An 11,078-nucleotide genomic window follows, 5' to 3' on the forward strand; every position below is an offset into this window, starting at 1 on the left:
GCAGGTGAGTCCGGGAGCTGGAGGAGGCGGGGATCCCTCTTCATAATAGCCTCAGCGACGTTTACCATTACAAGCTTGCTCTTCAAATCGGGTGCCGTGAGGACGCGGTTGAGGATCGCTTGGATCCGAGCTATCTCCTCCAGCCACTCGGTGAGAGCTGAGTCTGCTGGGTTCATGACTGGTCAGATCATTCTGTCACAATCAGCAGGGCTGACTGTGAGAGTGAAGGGTGGACCCAAATGCAGACAGAAACAAAATGTGAAACATGACTTGAATAACAGAAAACGAGCCATTTATTGAGGCTGGCAAAATAACTGTAAACAAAAGGCAAAATACAAGGCTAACAATAAACTAAACTGGGTGAGCTAAATTAACTTAAAAACCTACAACAGGAACATGGACTTGACATGAGGGGACTTGACATGAGGAAACTTGACACAACTTCTGGGCTTGCAAACAACGCAGACGATCTGACAATGACACACTGAAAACACAGGACTTAAATACACAGGAGGTGATTAGGGGAAGTGGGAACACATGGAGGAACAGCTGACGGACATGAGCCTAATGACAGGACAGGGGAAGTGAAACTAAATACAATGAACAAAGAACACACGACTCCTTCAAAATAAAACAGGAAACACTGAAACTAGACATGACAACACAAGCTTAACAGACCTAACACGTGATGAATGATACAAGAACTCAAACATAGAAACCAAGGAAACAATAAATAATAACTGCCTTTCCTTAACTAAAGCTAAATAGGAATGACACAAACTAATCACATATCTAAAATGAGACAAATACAAAATGAACTCAGAGCGCTGGGTCAGAGACCCAGCCTGTGACAAAATGATCTTGTGGCAGACATGTCACCAAAGTTTGCAGCTGGGATAAAAATGTTCAGTTTTTGCTAATAAGTAGAGTATCTTACACCTCGAATTAACTCAAGTGCATAATGATCACCAGGCCTGTTTCTAGCTTTTTTGGGGGGCGGGGGGGGGCTGTGCATGTTCCTGATTGGGGGCCTTTATTTTGTATTTAAAACTAAAATCAGGGAATAAAACAAGTAAACACTGAGACTTTATTCACTGTAGAAAAGCTAATCCCCAAAATGTTTATTTACAAATTTGCAAGCCATGTTCTGCAGCATCATCTGAATTCTCAAATGTACACACACTGTCACATGTTTACAGGAGCCACATGTAACTGTGATCATCTTTAAAATCCTCAAAGCTTCTGCTTTTGGGCTTTTTTAACTAAAGTTTTAATCTCCTTCTTCATTGTGGCTTATGCTACAATTATTCACCTGACAAGACAGTCACCTCTGGGTAGAGGTCCCTCATTACACCACAGCCTAATGATGATCTTGAACTCATTACCCCCCACACACAAGGCAGGGCTCTCCTATTATTGCAGCTTGCTTTTCTTTATATCCTACATGTCATTTTAAACCATATAAGTGCCACACGTGACCAAGCTTAGCCAGTTACAAAGGTATTTTGTGCATCTGCATTGTTCAAAAACGGCAATAAGCAGCAATGATTATAACAGAAATTAGAGTTTAATACAACATGGACTTTGGTGTTTGTTTAGCTTATGCAAATTATTATTTGACATGTCATTTGGGGGTATGCAGCAGTGAAGCTCTAACACGACGAGCCCATAAGTTGACACGTCTTTTATTACACTGACCTTGATGCATTGTCCTGGTTTTAGTTCTTATGATTTTATGTGAACATGTTGGATATTTTTTGTCATTACAATCACTGTGGACAAGTTATTCAACCGTGCGAGTGGTTTAAGTAGTTTATGGACATATGAAAGGGTTTGTTATTTTTTAAATGTTTCATGAGCTACTAACTGATGTCTGCATTACTGTCATTTTTGTGTATACCTGCAGCTTACGGTGCCCGATCACCTCAAAGACCATAATTATTGTAAGAGAAACACTGCATGCCAGGCCCGTGATGCAAAGAAACCCAGAGCCAGCAGGAAACAACCGTGCTGCAGCAAGGACCAGGTTGGATGTGTAAAATTTCAGGAACAGAATCATTTGAGGGTTTTGGAGTTTGGACTTCATTGTGGTTCATCAAATTTATATTTTTGTCTTGTTTGAAAAAGATGAGGTCGCTATTAACTACTGACATTCCCTTGTGTGCTTCTGACCTTTCCCCAGGTTGTTAATTCAACTCAGAGGCCCCGGCGCCGTGACAGAACAGTCAGTCAGCCCCGGAAAAGGAAGCGAAGCCCAGCATCCAGTTCTTCCCGACCTCCAAAGACCTCAGTGCCTCCCAGACCCGAGCCATGCAGTACCGACCACCAGCCAACCAGCTCCAGCCCTTTAAAAATCCACAACCTCTCAGTGGAAGATTATCAGCGAGTCTACCATGAGGTGGTAGATAGCATGCTGACGTACGTTTGTCTCCAAATGTCCTGTCACTTTTTTAAATCGCCAGCTCTAAAATGGTTACAGTATGGTTTTTGACCACATGCATCATTTTGATTGAATTTCTTCTTGCAGGTCCAAGAATGGCCGCAAACGTCCCTACAGTTTAGAGCTGGGGAGAAGCATTAAACAAAAGCTGTGGGAGAGACTGAATCGTCCTATGGTGGAGACATCAACCAACGAGGATGGACTTGAAGAAATTGACATTGTGTATGGGCAAAAAGTCAAAATCCCACAATATGATTTTCTGTAAATAGTTCACATGTGACTTTGATTAAAATGTAATTTCTGCACAAGTTTGTGTTTCTGTGTATTATAGATATATTCCACTGTGTGTTTGGACAACTGTTTAAGGTCACTGCTGAGAAAATTCATAAAACCTTCATAGGACTTTTATTTTGAAAAATCACTACTTATATTATTATTTATCTGACTCAAAAGGGCTCATTTGAAGTCCTTCTTGACCATGATATATATTCAGGCACTGTGAACAAAACATAACATCCAACTTTAATTCACTCGCGCCTTTGTCTTTTTAAAGACAACACATTACTTAACTTCCTTGAATAAAGTGCAGAATGCTAGAGATTTATGTCATTCTGTTTGCATACTAAATATTCAATAATCATTCATGTTCTCTAATGACCGGTGCCCAGTGTTGTGCCAAAAAGTGATCGTTTGCCAAAGTGATTTCTGGTATTTGCCAAAAGATAATTGATGGTAACAGATGTAAATGACTTGCTGTCATATAATCTGTCAAACGTTTCTCTCATGAATGAGATCAATTCATTTTGATCCAAAAAGAAACTTCCTTTCATCAGATGTGACTTTTATTCAGCTTTCATTTATTCAGGTAAAAAGTGTCGCTGACATTAAAAATGTCGTTTTCAAACGAGGTCTGGCCTGGAGGGCTGCAGAAGTTACAAAAAAATCACAGTCCTTTAAAAAACTGTGATGTTCTTCAAGTGGCCGAAAAGGACTGGGTGGATCTTTATAATGTAGGTACAATAAAGCAGATTCATAGAGCTGCTTTAAAATTTGATATAACATATAACCCATTTTTAAACTCTGTTTACTGCAGCCTATTTAACAATATAAGCAACTATATAAAAACATAAAAAGAGATCTAGACATAAAAAAAACACGCAAAAAGTGATTGGCATACGATCACTTTTTGGCACATCAGTGCAGCGAGGTTGTAATTGCTGCTTGTAACCATCAGGGGGCAGTATCGCTAGAGTGCAGTCTTGGAACCTGTAACGAGAATCACCCTTCATTATCATTAGAGTTACATTGCGCCACACAATATGAATATGATAAAGTCCTAGTATATGTACAAATGCTATGAAGTGAAGTTTTGAATAATACCGTTCGTCCAGTTAGTTTTATTTTTCTTTCTTTTCTTATTATTAAATATTAAACTTTATTAAGAAACAGTATACAGAACATGTATACAATCAGAACAAAATTAACATATGCCAGGGGGTGTAATACAAAGAATTACAAACATTCAAATAATTTGTAATTACTACAAATAGTAATAGTTTTCATAGCCTTTTTGTTAAGTGATCCACTAATCAATTTTATGTAACATAAAACATCATTATAGTAATGTTTAAAATGAGGTTTTTTGTTACTGTATTTGCATTTGTGAAAATAAAATTTAGCTAAGATAACTAACAAGTTTATTATAAAGTAAACATCTTCTTTTTTTTGCATTCGAAAGAAACAAAATACAACATTTTCCCATTTCACAGTAAAGTCTTTATATGTCCAGCAATGAATCTACTGAAGTCTTTCCAAAATGTTCTAGCGTATGAACAGATCCAGAAGAGGTGCTGCACAGTCTCAGGATGGCTTCCACAAAATCCACAGTTCACATTTATGTCCCTTTTGAACTTTGTCATGTAATGATTAGCAGGATAGAATTTATGCAGTATTTTAAATGAGACTTCCTTCACTTTATTCGTTACCAGATACTTGTTAGGAATTTTCCATACTCTTTTCCAGTTAATGTCACTGACAAAGAAATTCCAATAAGAGACCACATGTGGGATAGTTAGAGATTCTGTCTGGAATAAAGCACGAATATTCTTATTACCGTACTTTTACTGTGGTTTGTTAGACAGATTCTTCCTATGTGTGAATATAAAGGGTTGGGGAGAGAAACAGATGATATGCAAGGTTGAATACCTTTAAAAAGCATTATAATACCCGTAGGTATTGCATCAAATAATATGGCATATTCTTTGGGTGTGGCTGGAAATTTATAGGTGTTTAAGAATTCTGAATAAGACATAAGCTGCCCATTAGGATTAAACAGCTGATTCACTAAAACAATCCATTTCTCAACCCACCTAGAAAAAAATAATGATTTATTTTTATACACTATGTTCCTATTATTCCAAATTGAATACGTATGGGGTGTAAAGTTGTGTTTATATATAAGGGACCAAGCTAATAGAACTTGTTTGTGAAACATCGAAAGGTTTTCTGGAAGATTATCTATATTATAATCACAACCTAAGATAAAACGTAGACCACCAAACTTAGAGAAAATGTAGTGAGGAATAAAATTCCAAATGGATACCGGATTTTTAAGAAAATGTTTAGCCCAATTAATCTTAAATGTATTGTTTAGAGTAGTAAAATCCAAAACATTGAGACCAGATTCATCAATACACTTTTTCTGATGTAATATGTCCGGTTTTTCCAGAGGAAGTTGAAGAGCATTCGGTCAATATCCTTACAAGTTTTGCCGTCCACATGCAGAGAAATTGCTGCATAAGTCAGTCGAGACAGACCTTCTGCTTTTGAGAGCAATACCCTTCCTCTTAAACTTAAATCTCTCTGCAACCATTGATTTAATTTGGTTTGAGATTTTTTAATAATTGGGGGAAAATTTTGTAAAATTCTGTCTTTTGGATCTTTGCAGATAATCAGACCTAAATATGTTGCTTCATTTTTACCTGTTATATTACAAATACTCTGAACATTACACTCTTTAGTTAGTTTTATTTTTCTTTCACTGCTCGCTTGTTTTGATGACGTCAAAATCGCCTTTCCGTTTTCATTCGCGGCAGTAAACATGGCGGACAGTTAGCGAAGCCACGGTGTTATATTCAATCCTGGGGGGTTTGGATTTCTCTTTCAGGACGTACGCAAAATGTGTTGCATTGCTTTTGGCACACGGAGGTGTGCGTGTGTGTAGAGGGAGACAATCATACTGTTGATTTTACCGTACACTCTTCTGCTAAATAAGAATTAAGATTTTGTTTTGGAAATAGCAAGTGAAAGTTGTTGTTGCACAAAAGGGAGCTTCCCTCGTTAAAAGCAACTTATAAATATGTAATACTGTATAATCTTTCCACAACGACTCCACTTTTTTTAAATGTTTTTTCTTTCTTGATTGTTTTGTTTGACCAGTTTCTATTTTTCCAGTAAGTACTGCCTCACTACTCCCTTTTCTTGCCTTCCAGTATAACATGTTTGTCACTTGGCCCGCCCCGTTACATCACCACCAATAGTTTAAAAAGGCACTCTGGAGTTCAGACACTATCAAGCTGCACAACTTGTTCACACCAAAGAAATGATGGATCACCCAACCTTTGAACGAGAGAACCAAGAGCGTGTGCAGGCGGTGGAGAGTTCATTCCATCAAGCAGGGAAGCCCTTGTCCAAGCCGGGCCGGATTCTAATCGGAGAGGGAACTGTGTTTAAGCAGGGTCGCAAGAAGATACAGCAGAAAATCCTCTTCCTCTTCACTGACATTCTGGTGTACGGCAGCATTGTTGTGCCTGGTCGCTGGTACAAAAAGCAGAAGATCATCCCTTTAGGTGAGACATTCATCTGCGTTTCCTGCAGCTAACCTACTGTGAGAAGCTTAATGTGAAACTGCCAAAAAACAATTTTATGACTGAAGAGAAAGAAATATAGACAAAAGCTTCAAGAAGAGCCAACACTATTGAATACTGTCCATAATATGACTGGCAAGTAGAAAATAGCAAGTGTGCTGTGCTAATTTAACTTCATATGTTCAGCTTTCTGCTCATACCACTTTATCCATGTAATTTTTATGTTGTTATCAAATCACTATCATTTTAGAGGACATTGAGCTGGAAGACCTGGAGGACAGTGACATATTCAAGCATCAGTGGCTGATCCGAACACAGAGCAAGTCTTTTTTTGTGTCCGCCCCTTCATACGAGGAGAAGAAGGCCTGGATAGAGCACATCAATGAATGCCGGTCCAGCCTAATGCAGGGCACCAGCTGCAAACCTTCCAAGAAGTTTGCTGTTTCCTCGATTCCTGATGAGGCTGCTTGCAAATGCATGCGGTGCCTCTCTACAAAGTTTGGTGGGGCCAATCGTCGACACCACTGCAGGAATTGCGGCTTCTTGGTCTGCAATTCATGCTCCAAGCAACGTGCCGTTATCGATCACATCCACCCCACTAAAAAGCTGAGGATCTGCAGTTTCTGCTACAAGAATATTAATGAAGAGAAGTTTCGCGACAGGGGAGACAGCGGCGGGAAAAGCAGCAAGTCAGAGGAGGAAGATTTTTGTCCTTCTGGAGAGGAAAATGAGAAAGTGGAGGAAGGAGAGATAGGGATCTATTCTCCCAGCAACTGGCTGGACACCAAAAACGGGACTTGGGAACGACTGAGCATTTATGATTACCCAAAGTCAATACCATCACAGTAGCCAATAAACTGCAACAAAGACGCTTTTGAATGGATTCAGATTACACAAAGTTGATTTTCTTACATGAAGTTACATAAATGTAAAGATAAATGTGAGGACGTATTATTTGTTTGTGTCTATTTGTGTTTTAATCTTAGGCTGTACACGCAACAATTTGCACTGTAAATAACAAATCAGGAGTGAGTCGAAAAAATCATTTTAAAAAGACAAGAATATATCATCTTTGTACATATTCAGTGCCATTAACCATGCTAGTTAAATGAATAATGCTCCATCTGCCTGTCACTTTGCTGCTGGAACAGCTGAATTTCACAATAAAGGATATTTCTATTCCAAAAAGCACTGTCTTCTCCCTGTGCATGTGACTCTGAATGCATGTTTCTTTGTTTGAATGCATGTAAAGTATTTGCATCCAGTATCTGCTCTTTTGCTGCTCCTTAACCTCAACAATAAAGTGCAGATAATCAATTTGTGAGAGATGTTATTACAACACTGAAATCTCATCATTTAGTAATAAGTCCTCTGTTTAGCCCTCAGAGTCTTATTGGAGCATATTACAGTGTTTTCTTTTACTTCTGTGACTTTTTGGGGTTTTTATTGTGAAAGTCAAGGTCAGTGAAGTAACCGTATATAGTTCCTCACCCACAGTATACATTTTTCCAATAAGGATGTATATAAAAACCATTCGGGAAAACACACAGAACCTTTACAGCACCATTGATTTATCATCATTTTTCTTCTCACTGGCATTTTTCATAAATATAACATACAAACATACATATCAAACTGTAGCACGTCCTAGTGTTACAGTACTTGATGACGCTGCTATAATAATGCGGTAATAACAGAATGTGGCTAAACATTTACACTTCTTTTCAAAGATTTAAGTTCATTCTAGTTAACTCTCTGAATCGAGCACATCCTAATACAGTAGACAGCTCCAAAACAAAAGCGAGTACATTTTTGAGTCAGTCAGCCAGTTTTGAAAGAACAGTAAATCGACTGAAAGCAAAATACTGATGTAGAAACTGTAACTATGTAACAAGAAGTAGACAAATTGCCTTCTAACTAGTGGTGGTTTCGTCAGAAATTTACTGACGTTACTTTACTGACTGCTTATTTTCAAAAGTAGTTAGTTACTCAGTTACTTAGTTACTTTTTAAAAACATGATACACAACCTGAATAGGCAATAAAGCAATAGACCTTTCAGCCCAATTCTACTTTTTCTGCATAATACATCATACAAAATGTAATCAAATAAAAAAGTCTCTTTTCAAAACTTGTTTTATTAGTTTTAATCTTTTAACTTTGTGCACATTGCATCAAGCAAAAATTAAATTATATGCAACAGTCTTTGACAATTAAACCTATTTTCTGCATATTCCAGAATATAAAATAAGATATATTTTTTTCTGTTTACACTCACTCTTTCAAATAGATGCAAGTAAAACACTCCCTTACTTTACTCATTACTTGAAAAAAGTAATCGGATTACAATGATACATTACTTGTAACGTGTTACTGCCCATCTCTGATGATGACAAGTGTGTGAGTAGCTAAGGCCAAAAACACCCAGTTTCCTGAATTCTTGAAGAACGCTGAAGTTTGAAATACTTCAGGCTGATCGAGCTGATGCAGTGATCTCACTGCATTATCTGCCACATAACCTGATCTTTGCTGATTGACTGGAAGAAATTCACCTGGTTCTACGAAATCACAGTGAGTCATAACGAGGTCAATGTTGATGTCCATTTAAGTTACCAAAAATGGCTCCTTGTGCAGTGAAGGGTTTATTAGACTGAGAGGCAAACTGCTTCTCGCTCAGTCACGTGGAATGGTTTCCACAGAACCCATTTAATATCAGCACTAGTACTGATATACTGGTCAACACAGAGCATGAAGTACAAATAAATACTTGTCGGTTTAAGAAAAAATACATGAATCCCTTTTGAGAAGTTTAATAGAAGTACAGCCACAAAGACTAGAACACCTAGTGTTCAAAAGTAAAATTACCACATTGTCGGGATGCTTGGGGCTTCCCATGCTTTAATTACAATATGATCAGACACATAGAGCTATTTGTCTGTTTGTATATCTGTCAGCGAATTTCCTGAAAGTGGGTGAAGAGGTGGAGCATGAGGAAATGAAGATCTTGGTACAGATTCAGACTGCTTACTTGAAATATGAAAAATATGCCACTGGCTTTGGCAGATGATGTGCTGCTTTAACTGTTGAAAGCATATCCCCTAACCTGTCAGTATCTTGGATATATGGCCTGTCTGTCTGTCTGCGAGCCAACAATGATTAAATGATAAATGGTAAATGGACTGATTCTTATATAGCGCTTTTCTACTCAAAGCGCTCTGTCATGTCATAACATGTCATAGTTTCAGGTTTCTGCAGTGTATTTGTTCTGTTTGATCCTTGTTACATTGGCTGTGTTTATGGTTTTTCCAGCCTCCGGCCTGAACGTTTGTCTTCATGTGTTAGTTTTTCATGTTTTTGTCATTTCCTGTTTTAGTCTGTAGGTTCGTTTTTTTTCTGTCTTTTTCAAGCCTTTTTCCTGCTTTTGTTCCTCTCATTTTTGACTGAAAGCCCCATCGTCATTACTCTCACCTGTGTTTCATCGTATAATTAGGCCCGCCAATTTAATGCAGTTTCCTTGTATTAAAATATCTCTGGGATTAAATGTTAAGTTAAAGGTAGTAACTTTCTTTAAGCTGACAGAAAGAGTCTGACCCCTTTGAGATCAGGTGCGCTGTATGTGACCCACAGTGTAGTATAAGTTTGACATCCCTGGTTTAGATCCAGTTTGTAGTCTGGATGGGAGGAGTCATTTATGGTGTTGTGAGCCTTCTTCGAGCTGTTATTCCAGGGTATGTTGAGAGTGGAGGAGAGCTGGGCATACAAGATGCCCAGCTCTCTGTGATGTGGACTCATAGAAGCTTAAAGATAGCACTAACAGCTGATTGTTGTACATGTAGGACCAAAGAAATTTCACAAACTAACTTGTTGCAACTGTTGCATCCTATCACACTATCACACTCAAATTCAGTGAGCTCTTAAGAACAACCTGTTCATTCACAAACAATATGTTATAAAGGCAGACTGCATGGCTTGGTACTACATTTTACACACCTATGGCCACAGGACTGAAAACATCTAAATTCAAAGATTTAAAGAGTTTGGCCTAATACTTTCTAACTAAATGGTGACACCGTCACATCTTTTGTAAACATCCAGCTCTTTCTTAGAATGAAGAGCAACCTGTTTATGACCACATGGTACAAGGAAATGTTGCCTCTTTTATACACTTACCGAAATCCACATTGCACATTCCAGTCATTGTTTCTCTCTTGTTATGTAATGCCATTCGATTTTTTTGTTTTTGTTTTTTAAACCATCTGGGTTCATGTTGCTTAAGCAAAAGTTATTTTAGTGATACAACAACAAAGCAGATACTGTATGCCATAAACAGTATAGAGTGAGAATGCATGTCAATGTTATTTAAAAAACACTACAAAAGGGTATGAATGTGTGTGTGAATGGGTGAATGAGGCATGTTTCATAAAGTGCTCTGAGTGTGCAAGTGGAGCAGAAAAGTGCTGTATAAAAACAGACATTTATGTATTATTATGTATTATATAATTGTCCCTTTTTGTTTTATTTAAAATCTTCTTTCAGATGTAACTGTTTTCTGTTTTCAAGACCGCAACAAAACGAATGTCAAAAACTGACCACAGGGTGATATATCAAACTAAAACGTCTTAAATCCATTTCTGAGGCTGGGACAGAGGGTGCGTTGCATGTGGATTCATGAGCATGAGCCAGTAAAAATGTCACCACAGACTAAGGCACTGCAAACTGACAGAGCATAACAGAGATTTTTATACAGACACCTTTTGGAAAGAAGTTATTACTG

At 37.9% G+C, this 11,078-nt stretch overlaps 1 protein-coding gene and 1 long non-coding RNA gene across 2 annotated transcripts; both read left to right on the top strand.

Annotated features, from left to right (window-relative positions):
- Positions 1–2,295: 2,295 nt before the first annotated feature.
- Positions 2,296–2,743, top strand: LOC145428478 (uncharacterized). The gene is made up of 2 exons (XR_013908772.1): positions 2,296–2,418; positions 2,528–2,743. It is a non-coding gene; the product is annotated as an uncharacterized LOC145428478 (long non-coding RNA).
- Positions 2,744–5,550: 2,807 nt separating this feature from the next.
- Positions 5,551–7,623, top strand: LOC145428343 (pleckstrin homology domain-containing family F member 2-like). The gene is made up of 2 exons (XM_080300446.1): positions 5,551–6,288; positions 6,557–7,623. Exons 1-2 carry the CDS (start codon positions 6,042–6,044, stop codon positions 7,153–7,155), a joined length of 846 nt encoding a protein of 281 aa, XP_080156572.1. The 5' UTR covers positions 5,551–6,041; the 3' UTR covers positions 7,156–7,623.
- The last annotated feature ends 3,455 nt before the right edge of the window (positions 7,624–11,078 follow it).

Source organism: Astatotilapia calliptera, chromosome 4 (genome assembly GCF_964374335.1).
Source record: "Astatotilapia calliptera chromosome 4, fAstCal68.1, whole genome shotgun sequence".
NCBI classification, from domain to species: Eukaryota; Metazoa; Chordata; class Actinopteri; order Cichliformes; family Cichlidae; genus Astatotilapia; species Astatotilapia calliptera.

Bases quoted from the DNA above. Each gene is read 5' to 3' on its own strand.
- LOC145428343 (XM_080300446.1), top strand. From the start codon at position 6,042: ATGATGGATCACCCAACCTTTGAACGAGAGAACCAAGAGCGTGTGCAG. The intron at 6,289-6,556 runs GTGAGACATTCA...CTATCATTTTAG, and splicing joins GCAGAAGATCATCCCTTTAG to AGGACATTGAGCTGGAAGAC.